This window comes from Lipotes vexillifer, unplaced genomic scaffold (genome assembly GCF_000442215.2).
Source record: "Lipotes vexillifer unplaced genomic scaffold, Lipotes_vexillifer_v1.1 scaffold1094, whole genome shotgun sequence".
Classification (NCBI taxonomy): Eukaryota; Metazoa; Chordata; class Mammalia; order Artiodactyla; family Lipotidae; genus Lipotes; species Lipotes vexillifer.
In genome coordinates this window covers 713,655-730,627 of record NW_006792775.1, presented here as the reverse complement: position 1 = coordinate 730,627, position 16,973 = coordinate 713,655, and the positions used below count along the sequence as shown (strand labels likewise).

Sequence of the window (16,973 nt, the reverse complement as noted above, 5' to 3'; positions counted from 1 at the left end):
CCCACCCCAGAGCCCCAGTCTCTGAGCCAGCAGGACTCCTCCTGCCTGCCTCCTAGGTCCTTGCCCCGCTGCCCGCTCCTTGGCAGCCCCAGAGCCCCACTAGCCTCAGCTAGGAGCCAGGGAGAAGCGCCAGGCCTGCCGTCTGGCCATGTCCCAGGCGCTGGGGGCAGGCTGGGGTCTCCGAGTACAGCAGGCCTCCCCCTAGGCCCGTTCCACCCCTTGCCTCCCACGAAGCCCCCTCCCCACCCCCCAGGCCCCAGCTCTCCCACCAGGGGTGGCTCTGAGCACTCAGGACCCCTGCCCATCCGAGGCCGCCTCGCTGGGCCCATCCCTCACCCTGGGGACCCCCAGACCTGGACGCAGAACCAGAGTGAGGAGGGAGGTGTTCGGGAGTCAGGTGGGGCGGGGTGTAGGCCAGCAGGTGTAGTGAGGGGCATGGCTTTGGGGAGCCATGGGGGTCCAGGCTGTGAACGCTCCACGTTTCAGCAAACACTCTTTGAGCACCGATTCCGTGCTGGCATCCGGGGGAGCGAGAGGCAGGCCCTGCCCTCCTGGACCAGAGGCCTCAAAGCACAAGTTCAGACATCAGGATCTTAGGGGCTGGGGATTAAGAGACAGAGGCCCCTGAGCCGGGCCAGGGTTGACCCAGAACGGGCAGGGCAGGCAGGGCTGCCACACGTGCAGAAGGAACAAACAGCGTGTGCTCCAGCCACCACAGGGCGCGTCCAGGGGCTGAGAAAGGCCAGGGGCGGCGGACTGGCCCGCCCTGCAGGCTCCGCGGGTCCCAGCCAGGGAGCTGAGTGCGGTGGGAAGCTCAGACAGTCCTAGGCGAGCAGCAGTGACGCTGCTGGGGGGCTGTCGTTCAGACACTGGGGCCGCAGGGCCGGGCAGGGACCGGGCAGTGCCGAGGGCCGGAGCGCAGAGAGCTCGGGAGGCAGGTCCTGGGTAACAAGGCCAAGCACGGGAGGAGCCGCTGCTAGTGGGCACCTGGGAGTGACCCTCGGGGGCACAGTGGGCACGACTCTAGGCATCGTGGGGCCAGTGGTGAGCCGAGAGGAGGGGCCCCAGGCGTGGACGGGCATGGTGGGCACTGCAGAGGAAGGCGGCCAGGTGTCACCTCCCGCCCGGCCTGGGCACCCTGTACCGTCGGGCAGGCACCCTGCTCTCTGGCGTCATGCAGAAAAACAACACCGGCAGCCAACAGCACTGTGACTCGGGAGGTCAGTGTCACCCAGGAAGGCACAGACCCCGGGGAAAAGGGGGCACGGCGGGGAACAGCAGGGACGGGCCCCCAGGGGCCGCATTCAGTGATGACCCTGCCGCCCGCCGGCGCTGGGCCTCATCTCCCATGGGGCCCACGGGGCCGCAGGGAGGACTGCAGCAGGGCAGGGAGCGGGGGAGGCAAGGCTGGGCCCGTGCCTCCTGCCCCGACAGTCGCCGCGAGCAGCGTCACCGGGCATTTCTCCACCAACGGCCAGAGCGCCGGGAGTCTGACAGGGAGGAAGGAAGCAAAGAAACAGCCACTTTTAGGCCCCAGAAGACGGAGGAGTCCTCCGTGGGCCTCAGCCTCACTCAGCCTCTGAGCTGGTGGCACAGCGCGCACGGACCCCGGAAGGAGTGGACCCGAGGTGGGCTGGGCTGGGAGCTTGGCGGGTGTAGCCGGACAGCGGCACGCCACCAGCCAAGTCACCCACAGACGCCCAGGCACCCCTGCCCAGCTCTCCCTGACCCTCCTGCCGCTTGCAGACCACCAAGACCCTCTGGGCTCAGGGCTCCTCACCCCCACCTGCAGCTACTACCCTCCATGAGGCCCACACGGGAGCCCATTGGGAGCCAGCGCAGCCGGGAGCCCCTTTATCACACGCCACCTGCGTGCGCGGCGCCCAGGCTTCTCTGGGGAGCGAGCCAGTGCCTGGAGCCCGGCGGGCAGACCTGCAGGTGCCGCGGGACAGACGACGCCACGGACAGCCGGGGCCCAGCTCACCCAGCCCTGAGCCCCACTCCCGGGACCCCATCTCCCCAGGGACCTCCCGGCTCCCGCCGCCTGCAGCCGCCCCCCACTCACTGCCCTTCCACGTGTGCGTGTGCCTGGGGGCGGGGCCTCATCCCCACCGTGTCCCCAGCCCCAGCAGGTGACAGCTTAGAGAGGTCCCTCTGAGGCAACCAAAGGAAGGCACAGTGGGGATGGCGGAGCTTGTGCAGCCCAGGAGCAGCCCTGCTGGCACTCCCCGCCATGCCCCGGGCCCGGCTCACCCCAAACATGCTGCCGGCCACAGCCCTCGAGCAGAGCTGGGCAGCCCCACACTGACCGCAGGCCCTGTCCATGCAGGCCTGGACGACAGCTCCTTGGTGCCCCCAGGCCTCCGGAGGCTGAAGGACTCCCCGCAGACAGGTGAGGGTCACAGCAGCCCCCTGTCCCCGTGTCCACCGGCCACGGCCCTGCTACAGGGTAACCGTGTCTGGTGTTTCCACGAGGGGCTCCAGCTACGGAAGAGCCTCAGACCACCCTCACCTGGGGGATACGAGCCCCTGCTGCTCCTGCTGCCCCTGCTGCCCCTGCTGCCCCTGCTGGATGGGGGCTAAGCTGCAGCTTCATGTCCTACAGCCCCCAGGGCTGATGGCGCCACAGACCCCAACCACAACAGAGGCCTGCGCTCCCGTAGGCAGGGGATGGGTGTGGGGCTCGGGGCCCTTCTCCTGCCCACCCCAGGAGGGCCTGGAAATTGGGAGGCCTCTTGTCTGCCAGCATGGGCTCCCAGGGGCCCCAGACCTGCCCCACCAGCCGGGAGGACGCAGGGCCCCGAGACCCTACCCGCTCCCTCCGCAGCTCCAGACAGGGGCTGGTGCTCCACGTGGGGGCCCGGCCATTTCGCCACCTTCGATGGCCACACTTACGACTTCTCGGGGACCTGCAACTACATCTTTGCGGCCATGTGCAAGGATGCCTCGTCCACCTTCAGCGTGCAGCTACGGCGAGGGCCGAGCGGGAACATCTCCCGGGTCATCGTGGAGCTGGGGGCCTCTGTGGTCACCATGCAGAAGGCGGCCATCTCCGTCAAGGACGTGGGGTAGGCTGCAGAGCCGGGCCGGGCGGCTGGGGCCCCGAGGGGCGGCCGCTGACTGCTGTCACCCTGCAGGGTCGTCAGCCTGCCCTACACCAGCAACGGGCTCCAGATCACACCCTTCGGCCAGAGCGTGCGGCTGGTGGCCAAGCAGCTGGAGCTGGAACCGGTGGTCATGTGGGGTCCGGGCGCCCACCTCATGGTGAGGACGCGGCAGGGGACTGGGCGGCGGAGCTGCCCTCCTGGGGATGGGGGCCCTGAGCCCGGCCAGGAGCCTGGGCTTTTTGTTGGCTCAGTTCCCTCCGTCGAGCACGAATGGAGGTCCCCTGGGAGGAGCCGGGCGGGCAGACCCTGGGGTGGCATGGTGCCAGGATCCTCCCCGTGAGGGGTGCTCTGGGCCCCTGGAGCAGGCGTGAGCAGCTTCCGAGGGGTCCTGGGGCCCTGGGAGTCCTGTGCGCCTCCCCGCCCACCCGACAGCGGTGCCCGACCCCTCCAGGTCCTGGTGGAGAAGAAACACATGGGCAAGATGTGTGGGCTGTGTGGGAACTACGACGGCGAGAAGGCCAATGAGTTTCTGAGCGAGGACGGTAGGTGGGGGGAGGTGGTGGGGAGACCCCTCTGTGGCCCAGCAACCATGGTGCTGACGCTGCCCCAACCCCTCACCCCAGGCCAACTCCTGGAACCCCCTAAGTACGCTGCCCTCCAGAAGCTGGATGACCCCAACGAGATCTGTGCCTATGAGGCCATCCCCAGCCCCCGGGTCCCGCAGGCAGAGGACGTACGTGCAGCGGTCGGGCTCCCCGGGGCCAAGGGGTCCCTTCAGCCAGGGTGGGGCCGGCTCACGGGATCTGGCAGGGTCCCGAGGCCAACGACAACCCCAGACTTCCAAGTCACATGCGTGGTGTGGGATATGGCCTTGACCCCTATGACCCTGAGTGCCCCTGTGCCCAGGCCCAGACCTGCATCCAGTTGCTGACCCTGGTGTCCCGCGAGTGCAACGTGCCCAAGGAACCCTTCCCGCTGAGCTGCCAGGCGGACATGGCCATGTGTGCCCAGCCTGGCCGGCACCACTGCAGCTGTGCCACGCTATCCGAGTACTCGCGCCAGTGCAGCATGGCCGGCCAGCCCGTCAACAGCTGGCGGGGCCCTGGCCTCTGTCGTGAGTCCTGGGGAGGGTCGGGGGGAGGGCCAGGGCCCCAGACACAATGCCCCCAATCTCCCCTTGTCTGAGAGACAGAGAAGACCCAGGTGGAGGAGGGGCTGGCCTGAGTCCTCGGCCAGGGTGGGGTGGGTGGCCAGGCCCTGGGCGCCCGACCCCTCTCACGAGGGCCACACGGGCCTGCAGCTGTGGGCCAGTGCCCAGCCAACCAGGTGTACCGGGAGTGCGGCGAGACCTGCGTGCGGACCTGCTCCAATCCACGGCACAGCTGCTCCAGCTTCTGCACCTTCGGCTGCGTCTGCCCGGAAGGTGAGGACAGCTGCTCCCAGGACCCCTTGGAAAGGAGCCCTGAGACAGGGCATCTGCTCCGCCCACACCCATGCTCGGAACCCCCAGACACTCTGCGGGGACTTGGCCCGGGGAGGGCTCTACCTTCACGTTGCTCACAGACGCCCCGGGCCACGGCCGCATGTGCCAGTCCGCGGGGAGTAAGGTGGTAGGCAGAGGCGGGGTTTGTGCTGGACAGGGCCCGCTGCCCAACGAGGAGTGGCACCTAGCACGAGGGGGCGGGAGGCGGCGAGGCAGGCGGGGCTGAAGGAGGAGGCTCTCCTGGGGCACCCCCAGCGCCCCCCGCGGGACAGGGTGGGGGAGGGGCTGCCCAGCAGGAGGGCGGGAGGGGTCTCCGCGCCCACAGCCCCAGGAAGCCCCTCTCCCACAGGTATGGTTCTGGACGACATCTCCAAAAACCACAGCTGCGTGCCCGTCCCCCAGTGCCCCTGCGTGCTCAGTGGGGTGGCCTTCGCCCCTGGGGAGGTCACGACAGCCGCCTGCCAGACCTGGTGAGCGCAGGGCAGCAGGAGAGGCGTGCAGGCAGGCTGGGGGCAGGGACGGGGATGCGGCGGCCTCAGCCCTGGGGGCCATCTGGGTCACGCCTCCTCGCCCACAGCCGGTGCTCGGGGGGTCGCTGGGAGTGCGTGGAGCAGCCCTGCCCCAGGCGCTGTGCCCTGGAGGGCGGCTCCTTCGTCACCACATTCGACGCCAGGCCCTACCGCTTCCACGGCACCTGCACCTACATCCTCCTCCAGGTAGGACGCAGCCTCCGCCTGGGGGCCGCCACGGCGGGTCGCCGTGACAGCCCGGGCCCCCTGTGCTGAGCCACCCCTCCTCCCAGAGCCCCCAGCTCCCCGACGGGGGCTCGCTCATGGCCGTGTACGACAAGTCTGGGTACTCGCACTCGGAGACATCGCTGGTCGCTGTCATCTATGTGTCCAGCCAGGTGAGGCCACCCCGCCTGCCACCTGCGCCCACCCAGGGCCCCAAGCAGATGCGTCCCAGCTCCCCCTCCACCCTGCCTGGCCCCAACTCCCAGCCCCCCGTAACTCAGCCACCCTCCCTGCAGGACAAAATTGTGATTTCTCAGGACGAGGTGATCACCAACAACGGGGAAACCAAGCGGCTGCCGTATGAGACTCGTACGTCCTCAGCCCCCACCCGGCACCCGGGGCCTCACGAGCCGGAGCCGGCTCCCAAAGCAGGCCACCTGCTGAGGCCCCTATCCCCTCAGGCAACATCACGATCTTCAGGCAGACATCCACCCACATGCAAATGGTCACCACCTTCGGGCTGGAGCTCGTGATCCAGCTGTGGCCGTTGTTCCAGGTGTACATCACTGTCGGGCCCCAGTTCAGAGGCCAGACCAGAGGTGAGTCCCTCCCCCGGCTGCCCCGTCCCCACCCGCTCGGCCACTCCAGAAAAGGAGGGGCCCAGCAGAGCCCTGCACTGACCCAGGGCGTCGGGCGCTCACGGCCCAGGCCGGCTCCACCTGGCCGGCTGGTCCTCCCAGGGGTGTAGCCAGCCATGGCCTCTCGTCCGGGGTGTGGTTTGGGGAGAAGACGGGCTTTGGGGAGGGCGGGGCAGGACAGGGGCATGGGCCAGTCCACCCTCACGTCCGGCCGGCCCAGGGCTCTGTGGCAACTTCAACGGGGACACGACGGACGACTTCATGACCAGCATGGGCATCGCCGAGGGTACCGCCTCGCTCTTCGTGGACTCCTGGCGGGCAGGGAACTGCCCAGCCGCACGCGAGCGTGAGATCGACCCCTGCTCCATGAGCCAGCTCAACAGTGAGTGCCATCCGGGAGGGCTGCAGGGTGGGCGGGAGACCCCGGTGGACGGCTGACTCACGCCGGCTTGCCCCCCAGAGGTGTGCGCAGAGACCCACTGCGCAGTGCTGGTGAGGAAGGGCACAGTGTTCGAGAAGTGCCATGCCGCCGTGGACCCCAAGCCCTTCTACAAGGTGGGCGGCCCTGTGGGCAGCGGGGGCAGGGGGTGGCACAGGGGGCACCCTCGGGGTCCTGGGTGGGCACCCATGGCCCCCGTCTGCCCACAGAGGTGCGTGTACCAGGCCTGCAACTACGAGGAGACCTTCCCGCACATCTGCGCCGCCCTGGGCGACTACGCCCTCGCGTGCACCTCACGGGGCGTCCTGCTCCAGGGCTGGAGGAGCAGCGTGGACAACTGCAGTGCGTATGGGCCGGCGGGGCTGGTGCCACCCACCACACCCCCCCACCGGGCCTGACTCCGGGTCCCCCGCAGGCACCCCTTGCACAGGCAACCAGACGTTCAGCTACAACAGCCAGGCCTGTGACCGCACGTGCCTGTCTCTGTCCAACCGCGAGGTCGAGTGCCACCCCAGCGCCGTGCCCGTGGACGGCTGCAACTGCCCCGAGGGCACCTACCTGAACCACAAGACTGAGTGTGTGCGTGAGGCCCAGTGTCCCTGCCTCCTGGACAGCTCCAAGTTCATCCTGGCCGGCCAGTCCACCATGGTCAATGGCGTCATCTGGTGAGCAAGGGGTCCGGAGGGCGACCGCCCGGCCTGCAGCCCAGTCCCGGCGGCGCTCACTGGGCCTCTCTCCTGCAGCCACTGCGTCAACGGGCGGCTGAGCTGCCCGGCACAGCCTCAGACGGTCTTGGGTACGTAGCTGCAGCTGAGGCTGGTGGAACTGGACTGTGGGTGCCTTGGCCCCTCTGGGCCCGCCTCACCCCATGCCCCTTGTCTCTGCAGCAACCTGCTCGGCCCCCAAGACGTTCCAGTCCTGCAGCCAGTCCTCGGAGGACAAGTTCGGGGCAGCCTGCGCTCCCACCTGTCAGATGCTAGCCACCGGCACCCCCTGTGTAAGACTAGGTGGAGCGAGGGCAAGAGCGCTCCTCGGCGGGCAGGTCCCACTGCCTGGGGTGCCGGGGACACCCTGGGTTAGACGTTCCCACGGTGGACGCCCCCACACCTTCTCCTTGGCCCACAAGAAGAGTCCCACAGACCCCTCATGAAAGGCGGGCCATGCTCCATCCCCACCAGCCCATGATGCACGTGACAAGTGGCGTGGCCGCCGGGTGTGCTCCTTTGTGGGCTCCCTGAGGACTGTGGGCCCTGCCAGCTTGGGGTGGGGGTACACCAGCCCAGCCATGACGCAGAGGTGATGCTAAGAGAAGGCCCAGAGCAGGATGGACGCAGGGAGCAGGTCTGGGGAGAACGCTGGGGAGTCTCAGAAGGTCCCAGGGCTGCGGCAGCAGCAAGCAGGGCCAGCCTCCAGGGGCCACTGACCCTCCTCCCTGCAGGTGCCCACCAAGTGTGAGCCTGGCTGTGTCTGTGCCAAGGGGCTCTACGAGAATGCCAGCGGGCAGTGCGTGCCCCCCGAGGAGTGCCCGTGCGAGTTTGCAGGCATCTCCTATCCCCAGGGCGCTGATCTCCACACGGACTGCAAGAGCTGGTGAGCCGCAGCCTTACCCGCAGACCCTGCTGGCCCAACTGTCCTTGAGCCCTTGGGGCAGGCAGGGGCCCCTACCAACCCACGAGGTCAGGGTCCTGCGGGGATGCGTGTGCCCCAGTCACCCAAGAATGCCCTGCTCCTCCCACAGCATCTGCTCTAGGGGGACGTGGACGTGCCAGCAGAGTGCCCACTGCCCATCTACCTGCACCCTCTACGGGGAGGGCCACGTGGTCACCTTCGATGGGCAACGCTTTGTGTTTGATGGCAACTGCGAGTACATCCTGGCCACAGTGAGTGCTGGCCTGGGCCATGGGGGGCCACAGGGGGGCCATGGGGGGCCTGGGGGGCCAGGGGGGCCACAGGGCCGGCTCCTCCTCAGCGCCATCTCCCCACAGGACAGCTGCGGTGCCAGCGACTCGCAGCCCACCTTCAAGATCCTTACAGAGAATGTCGTGTGTGGGAAGTCGGGCGTCACCTGCTCACGGGCCATCAAGATCTTCCTGGGGGTGAGCAGGCGGGCGGCCTTCCCAACCTCCCCCCGGGGCCCCAGGGCCTGGCCTCTCGGGGCCCTCATGGCCCTGTGCCCTGGCCTCCACGCCCACATCACGGGCAGCAGTGTCCCCGGAACTGGACAACTGTACAGCAGGTAGGGGTTCTCCCACAAGCCTGACCCTCAGCCCTCGACACAGTTTCCAGCATGTTCTGGAACCTTCTGCCGACAGAAGGCTCTAGAGGGCAGACCCCCCAGGCCAGTGCCGGCCCTGCTATGGAGAGCTCAGGCCGGGAGGCAGAGCCCAGTGGCATTCAGTGGCCACCCAGGATGTGGGCAGGCATCCTGTGACAGCCGCACCCCACAGGGCCTGTCCTTCATGCTGGCGGATAGGAACTACACAGTCAGGGGGGAGGACCCCGGCGTGCACTTCCGGGTCGAGGCCAGCTCCCTGCACCTAGTGCTGGACGCCACCATCAGCAGCACGTACAACCTGACCCTCATCTGGAACAAGCACATGACCGTCTTCATCAAGATCGCCCGTGCCTCCCAGGTACCGCCGCCCCTGCCCCACAGCCCCAGGGAGTAGTGGGTCCCTGCCTGCCGGCCGCCTGACACCAGCCCCCACAGGACGCCCTCTGCGGCTTGTGCGGCAACTACAACGGGGACATGAAGGACGACTTCCAGACACGCAGCAAGTACCTGGCGCCCAGCGAGCTAGAGTTCGTGAACTCCTGGAAGGAGAGCCCGCTGTGCGCGGACACCACCTTCACGCTGGACCCCTGCAGCCTCAACACCTTCCGTCACTCCTGGGCTGAGCGCAAGTGCAGCATCATCAACAGCCAGACCTTCGCCGCCTGCCACAGCCAGGTGCCCCCCCAAGTGCCCTGTCCTGCCCTGGCCGGCGCCCCGGGCTCCGCGGCCAAGCCGTCAGGGGAGGGGTAGCCGGGAGGAGCCTGGCCCCCGCCCTGACGCTGAGGGCCGGCCCCCGCAGGTGTACCGCCTGCCTTACTATGAGGCCTGCGTGCGCGACACGTGTGGGTGTGACACTGGCGGGGACTGCGAGTGCCTGTGTGACGCTGTGGCCGCCTACGCCAAGGCCTGCGTGGACAAGGGCGTGTGCGTGGACTGGCGGTCCCCAGACTTCTGCCGTGAGTCCTGCTCCTGCCCAAAGGCCTCCGCGGGGCCACAGGCGGAACGTCCGGCTGCAGCGCTTTCCCCGGGCAGGGGGCGGGGGGCGGGCAGCACCCCCAGGGAGGCAGAGGCACCCTGAGCCCGCTGGCAGGTGCGGGCTCCTGGGCCAGCTCTGCCGCCTGACGGTGCCCTTCCCCGCAGCCATCTACTGCGATTTCTACAACACCCACACGCAGGTGGGCGGCAGCAAGTACCAGTACACCCAGGAGACCAACTGTACATGGCACTACCAGCCGTGCCTCTGCCCCGCGTGGCCGCAGAGCTTCCCGGGGACCAACATCGAAGGTACTGGGCGCAGAGAAGGAGACGGGAGGAGGGGCAGGCCTGGAGGGATTGGGACTGCTGGCGGGTGGGATGGGGGGGTGTGGGGACCCAGGAAGGCACCTGCACCTGGGGATCGGGGGAGGGGCCCGAGCAGGCCTGGGGAAGAGGGGCTTCTGGCTTTGGACACTGAGTTCTGGCTGTTCTCTGCACGCCCCCCTCAGGCTGCTACAACTGCTCCCAGAATGAGTACTTCGATCACGACAAGGGGACGTGCTTGCCATGCAGTAAGCTCAGTCCACGGCCCAAGAGCCCCCCACGCCCCCCCCCAGAGCTCGCAGCTCCTGCCCAAACCTCTGGCCAGCCCCCCAGCACCCCCACTCCCCAGGGGCACAGCCAGAGACACAGGGAAAGGGATTGGCCCTCGCCTCCCTTCCCCTCCCCAAACATCCACTCACCCAGCCTGCAGCCACGGGGCATACCCAGGCCCCGCCAGCCTGCTGGGGTGTGTGGGTGCAGAGCAGGGACCTCCTGGGAGTTCAGCAGCAGGCAGCCTGGTGGGCACTGGACCCTACCTGCAGCTACCCTTGGGCAGCACCCCAGCTGGCCCCTCCACTCCCTGCCAGGCCATCAATGCAGAGGTGGGAGGAGGGGAGAGAAAACGGGGAGCAGGGGTCCCGGCACTTCTGCGGTAGCTCCATCCCCCGTGTCCTCTGCCTCACACCCTGGGGACATAGCCAAAGGCTCTGAAGGGCCCAGGGAGGCGGAGACGGAGCGGGGAGGCAGCACCCCCGACCACCCCTCCTCTTGCAGCGTCGTCACCCACCGCGCCGCTGCCCACAGCAGGTGACTGCACACATGCAAGGTGCCAAGGTGAAGCAGGCTCTCTCCCAGGGCTCTTTCCCAGCTCCACCAGCCAGGCTGCAGCCAGCCCAGCCTGTGTCTGTCCGCCCAGCGGCAGCAGCCAGGCTTGCGGGTGTGGGGCAGGGCAGGGTGTAGCTGTGCTGGCCCTGGGCTGCTAGGCACCGTGGGGGCAGCAGGTGCTGACCAGGAAGTCAGACAGGAGGGGCTCAGTAGGCCCCACTGGGCCCTGCTGCCTGGCCACCAAGCACAGCAGGGCCAGAGGACACCTGCCCTGAGGGCTGCTGCCCAGTCCGCGTGGCTTGGGAGCCCAGCAGGGAAGTGAAGGGCTCCTCCCAAAGGGTGTGCCAGAGCAGCTCCCTACCCCACAACAACGGCATGTGTGCCACACTCAGGCTTGCACAGCACGGAAACCAGGCCCACCACAGCCACGGCCAGCACCACAGTGACCCCCAGCACCACTGAGCTGAGCTCCACCAGACCCTTGCCAAGCTCCCCAGCCACACCTGAGGCCCCGACTCAGACACCCAGCCTTCCGGCCACGCCAACGGCCACAGCCACAGCCGCCACCACCCAGACACAACCAACAGTCCCCCCAGGAGGTAAGGCCCCCGGGCCAGGGCCCCAGGGTGGGTGAGGAAGCACCCATGGCAGTGCGGACGGGGCTGAAGGGGATGTCGGGCGCTGTCCCCTGCAGAATCGCCTCAAACCACCTCCACCGTCACCACATGGGCCACATCAGCGCCAGCCACCACGGCCACTCGAAGGCCAACAGCCACGGCACCCACCGTGACCCGGGCCACAACGCAGCCCACAGGATCCTCCCACGACACAGTCACGCGGTCCACAGCTCGGTCCACGGCGCGAACCACAGCAGCCCTGCCAACATCACGGACCCCCACAGTGTCCCCCGCAAGTAAGCATATGCCACCACTGCCTGTCCCCACAGAGGGGCCTCGGGGGGCAGCCCCAGCGCCCAGCCCAAGCTGTGTGGGGCCGCGTGGAAGATAGCAGCCTTGGGCCACCCCCACGACCACACAGGGCCGGCTCAGGCCCGAGGGAGGCGGCAGCCTGCCTGGCTCAGCACACTCCTCTTTGCACATCTCCCCCGCCACGGCACCCAAGCGCCCATCTACCATGGCCACCCCCACCAAGGGAATCCACAGGCCCCAGGGGATGCCAGGGCTCCAAAAGGCCCCTGACCCAAGTGCAGGCCCTGACCCTGGGGCAGGGCCACACACCTCCAATTCCCCTGACAGCAGGCGAGAAGAGAAGCCCTTTCCCGAGGCCAGCGGCAGGGGAGCCATGCAAGGATAGCTGAGCCCACCCAAATAACGGCCGCCCTGAGAGTAGCGTTGAGGGGACAGAGCCATGCAGGGCTGCTGGGCAGGGACCCCAAAACCCACTACAAGCAGCTAAGAGGCAACAAGGTCCACAGAGAATGCCGGGGTGGGGCTTGGGAGAGGAACCAGATAGTCATTCAGAAAACTCCTGGACACACCACCAGGGACACACAGAAGCCACATGTGAGGAGGACGATGTGGAAGGTGTGGGTGATGAATGGGTCACACCCCAAGGCAGGGTAACGAGGAGGAGTGAACTGACCACCACTGTTTTCTACAGCGTTCTCAACACACCGTTGGACCCCTGAAACCCCCCTCAGCCAGGAGACACAGCAGACGGACCTCCCACGACCCCCGGAGAGCACCACAGGCCACAGCACAATGCACACCACTCCACTGTCAAGAGCCACCACTGCTACGGCCGAGGCGAACACCAGTCACACCACACACTCTGCATCCAACCCCCTAACACACACCGCCACGGCCACACCCCCCATGCCACACACCCCTTTCACCACTCACTCCACCCCCACCCTTTCTGTCCTCACTACCACCCACACAACAGGTCCACCTACGGGAACACCTTTCTGGACCACCACCACCTACCCCACCCCATCACACTCAGAGACCCTTCCCACCCACGTGTCAACATCTGCCACCTCCCTCGTGGCTCCAACCTCTCACCAAGTCACCATGCCAACAGAGTCCCATGCTACCTCCTCCACCCCAAAGCCAACTGGCACCCCACCCACACTGACACACATCCCTGTCACAGAAACAGAGCTTACACCCACAGCCCTGCCACTGACCAAGACCACAACAGGGACTGCCACACCCACAGCCTGGCCACTGACAAAAACCACAACAGGGACCGCCAAACCCACAGCCCCGCCACTGACAAAGACCACAACAGGGACCGCCACACCCACAACCCTGCCACTGACAAAGAGCACAACAGACACTGCCACAACCACAGCCCCGCCACTGACAAAGACCACAACAGAGACCACCACACCCACAGCCCCGCCACGGACAAAGACCACAATAGGGACCACCACACCCAGAACCCCACCACGGACAAAGACCACAACAGAGACCGCCACACCCACAGCCCCGCCACGGACAAAGACCACAATAGGGACCACCACACCCAGAACCCCACCACTGACAAAGACCACAACAGGGACCGCCACACCCACAGCCACACCACTGACAAAGACCACAACAGAGACTACCGCACCCACAGCCCGGCCACTGACCAAGACCACAACAGGGACCGCCACACCCACAGCCACACCACTGACAAAGACCACAACAGAGACTACCGCACCCACAGCCCGGCCACTGACCAAGACCACAACAGGGACCGCCACACCCACAGCCACACCACTGACAAAGACCACAACAGAGACTACCGCACCCACAGCCCGGCCACTGACCAAGACCACAACAGGGACCGCCACACCCACAGCCCCACCACTGACAGAGACCACAACAGGGACCGCCACACCCAGAACCCCGCCACTGACAAAGACCACGACAGGGGCCACGCAAGCCCAGAACTCGGTCAGCACAGCCGCAACCTCCACTGTCCCGGTATCACACTCTACCTCAAATGCCCTCCATGTAACCACGTCCCCACGATTCACCACCATCTCCCTTAAATCCACCAGTAGAGGCGCAGGGACCCCCGTGACACCCCCCCCCATGGCCACCACCACTGGGCCACACACCCCCTTCACCACTCACTCCACCCCGACCCGTTCTGTCCCCCCCCCCTCCCACACAACAGCTCCATCCACGGGAACGCCCTTCCAGCCCCCTCCCACCTACCCGATCCCATCACACCCAGAGCCCCTTCCCATCCATACGTCAACATCTGCCACTTCCTCAGTGACTCCAACCTTTCACCAAGTCATCACCCAAACAGAAGAGTCCCATGCTACCTCCTCCCCCCCAAAGCCAACTGGCCCCCCACCCATATCAACACACATCCCTGTCACAGAAACAGAGCCTACACCCACAGCCCTGCCACTGACAAAGACCACAATAGGAACCACCACACCCACAGCCCCGCCACTGACAAAGACCACAACAGGGACCACCACACCCCCAGCCACACCACTGACAAAGACCACAACAGGAACCGCCACACCCACAGCCCCGCCGCTGACAAAGACCACAACAGGGACCTCCACACCCAGAACCCCGCCACTGACAAAGGCCACAAGAGGGACCGCCACACCCACAGCCCCACCACTGACAAAGACCACAACAGGAACCACCACACCCAGAACCCCGCCACTGACAAAGACCACAAGAGGGACCACCACACCCACAGCCCTGCCACTGACAAAGACCACAACAGGGACCCCCACACCCAGAACCCCGCCACTGACAAAGACCACAACAGGGACCTCCACACCCAGAACCCCGCCACTGACAAAGACCACAAGAGGGACCGCCACACCCACAGCCACACCACTGACAAAGACCACAACAGGAACCACCATACCCAGAACCCCGCCACTGACAAAGACCACAAGAGGGACCACCACACCCACAGCCCTGCCACTGACAAAGACCACAACAGGGACCACCACACCCAGAACCCCGCCACTGACAAAGACCACGACAGGGGCCACGCAAGCCCAGAACTCGGTCAGCACAGCCGCAACCTCCACTGTCCCGGTATCACACTCTACTTCAAATGCCCCCCATGTAACCACGTCCCCACCATTCACCACCATCTCCCTTAAATCCACCAGTAGAGGCGCAGGGACACCCGTGACACACACCACCATGGCCACCACCACTGGGCCACACACCCCCTTCACCACTCACTCTACCCCGACCCGTTCTGTCCCCACCACCTCCCACACAACAGCTCCATCCACGGGAACGCCCTCCCAGACCACTACCACCTACCCCATCACATCACACCCAGAGACTCTTCCCATCCATACGTCAACATCTGCCACTTCCTCAGTGACTCCAACCTTTCACCAAGTCATCACCCAAACAGAAGAGTCCCATGCTACCTCCTCCACCCCAAAGCCAACTGGCACCCCACCCATATCAACACACATCCCTGTCACAGAAACAGAGCCTACACCCACAGCCCTGCCACTGACAAAGACCACAATAGGAACCACCACACCCAGAACCCCGCCACTGACAAAGACCACAACAGGGACCACCACACCCCCAGCCACACCACTGACAAAGACCACAACAGGAACCGCCACACCCACAGCCCCGCCGCTGACAAAGACCACAACAGGGACCTCCACACCCAGAACCCCGCCACTGACAAAGACCACAAGAGGGACCGCCACACCCACAGCCCCACCACTGACAAAGACCACAACAGGAACCACCACACCCAGAACCCCGCCACTGACAAAGACCACAAGAGGGACCACCACACCCACAGCCCCGCCACTGACAAAGACCACAACAGAGACCAACACACCCACAGCCACACCACTGACAAAGACCACAACAGGGACCACCACACCCACAGCCCCGCCACTGACAAAGACCACAACAGGGACCACCACACCCCCAGCCACACCACTGACAAAGACCACAACAGGGACCGCCAAACCCACAGCCCCGCCACTGACAAAGACCACAACAGGAACCGCCACACCCACAGCCCTGCCGCTGACAAAGACCACAACAGGGACCTCCACACCCAGAACCCCGCCACTGACAAAGACCACAACAGGAACCGCCACACCCACAGCCCTGCCGCTGACAAAGACCACAACAGGGACCTCCACACCCAGAACCCCGCCACTGACAAAGACCACAAGAGGGACCGCCACACCCACAGACAGACCACTGACAAAGACCACAACAGAGACTACCGCACCCACAGCCCGGCCACTGACCAAGACCTCAACAGGGACCACCGCACCCACAGCCCCACCACTGACAGAGACCACAACAGGGACCACCACACCCAGAACCCCGCCACTGACAAAGACCACGACAGGGGCCACACAAGCCCAGAACTTGGTCAGCACAGCCGCAACCTCCACTGTCCCGGTATCACACTCTACTTCAAATGCCCTCCATGTAACCACGTCCCCACCATTCACCACCATCTCCCTTAAATCCACCAGTAGAGGCGCAGGGACACCCGTGACACACACCACCATGGCCACCACCACTGGGCCACACACCCCCTTCACCACTCACTCCACCCCGACCCATTCTGTCCCCACCACCACCCACACAACAGCTCCATCCACGGGAACGCCCTTCCAGACCACTACCACCTACCCCATCACATCACACCCAGAGACCCTTCCCATCCATATGTCAACATCTGCCACTTCCTCAGTGACTCCAACCTTTCACCAAGTCATCACCCAAACAGAAGAGTCCCATGCTACCTCCTCCACCCCAAAGCCAACTGGCACCCCACCCATATCAACACACATCCCTGTCACAGAAACAAAGCCTACACCCACAGCCCTGCCACTGACAAAAACCACAATAGGAACCACCACACCCAGAACCCCGCCACTGACAAAGACCACAACAGGGACCGCCAAACCCACAGCCCCGCCACTGACAAAGACCACAACAGGAACCGCCACACCCACAGCCCTGCCGCTGACAAAGACCACAACAGGGACCTCCACACCCAGAACCCCGCCACTGACAAAGACCACAAGAGGGACCACCACACCCACAGCCCCGCCACTGACAAAGACCACAACAGAGACCAACACACCCACAGCCACACCACTGACAAAGACCACAACAGGGACCGCCACACCCACAGCCCCGCCACTGACAAAGACCACAACAGGGACC

General features: G+C 65.8%; 1 protein-coding gene across 1 annotated transcript in view; it reads left to right on the top strand.

Moving 5' to 3' along the window:
* The window catches only part of MUC6 (mucin 6, oligomeric mucus/gel-forming), a 25,341-nt gene that overhangs the window by 2,655 nt on the left and 5,713 nt on the right, over positions 1 to 16,973 (top strand). The window contains exons 2-32 of the mRNA XM_007465996.1: positions 2,330 to 2,392; positions 2,828 to 3,068; positions 3,138 to 3,264; positions 3,559 to 3,649; positions 3,731 to 3,840; positions 4,014 to 4,221; positions 4,408 to 4,530; positions 4,940 to 5,060; positions 5,168 to 5,306; positions 5,393 to 5,497; positions 5,621 to 5,693; positions 5,786 to 5,923; positions 6,183 to 6,344; positions 6,423 to 6,517; positions 6,611 to 6,743; positions 6,817 to 7,066; positions 7,145 to 7,197; positions 7,289 to 7,398; positions 7,840 to 7,991; positions 8,140 to 8,281; positions 8,387 to 8,497; positions 8,849 to 9,034; positions 9,112 to 9,351; positions 9,476 to 9,632; positions 9,817 to 9,960; positions 10,161 to 10,223; positions 11,321 to 11,399; positions 11,495 to 11,713; positions 12,916 to 13,706; positions 14,103 to 14,801; positions 15,198 to 16,226. Coding sequence (XP_007466058.1) covers positions 2,330 to 2,392; positions 2,828 to 3,068; positions 3,138 to 3,264; positions 3,559 to 3,649; positions 3,731 to 3,840; positions 4,014 to 4,221; positions 4,408 to 4,530; positions 4,940 to 5,060; positions 5,168 to 5,306; positions 5,393 to 5,497; positions 5,621 to 5,693; positions 5,786 to 5,923; positions 6,183 to 6,344; positions 6,423 to 6,517; positions 6,611 to 6,743; positions 6,817 to 7,066; positions 7,145 to 7,197; positions 7,289 to 7,398; positions 7,840 to 7,991; positions 8,140 to 8,281; positions 8,387 to 8,497; positions 8,849 to 9,034; positions 9,112 to 9,351; positions 9,476 to 9,632; positions 9,817 to 9,960; positions 10,161 to 10,223; positions 11,321 to 11,399; positions 11,495 to 11,713; positions 12,916 to 13,706; positions 14,103 to 14,801; positions 15,198 to 16,226 — 6,354 coding nt within the window. The remainder of the gene's footprint in view (positions 1 to 2,329; positions 2,393 to 2,827; positions 3,069 to 3,137; positions 3,265 to 3,558; positions 3,650 to 3,730; positions 3,841 to 4,013; positions 4,222 to 4,407; positions 4,531 to 4,939; positions 5,061 to 5,167; positions 5,307 to 5,392; positions 5,498 to 5,620; positions 5,694 to 5,785; positions 5,924 to 6,182; positions 6,345 to 6,422; positions 6,518 to 6,610; positions 6,744 to 6,816; positions 7,067 to 7,144; positions 7,198 to 7,288; positions 7,399 to 7,839; positions 7,992 to 8,139; positions 8,282 to 8,386; positions 8,498 to 8,848; positions 9,035 to 9,111; positions 9,352 to 9,475; positions 9,633 to 9,816; positions 9,961 to 10,160; positions 10,224 to 11,320; positions 11,400 to 11,494; positions 11,714 to 12,915; positions 13,707 to 14,102; positions 14,802 to 15,197; positions 16,227 to 16,973) is intronic.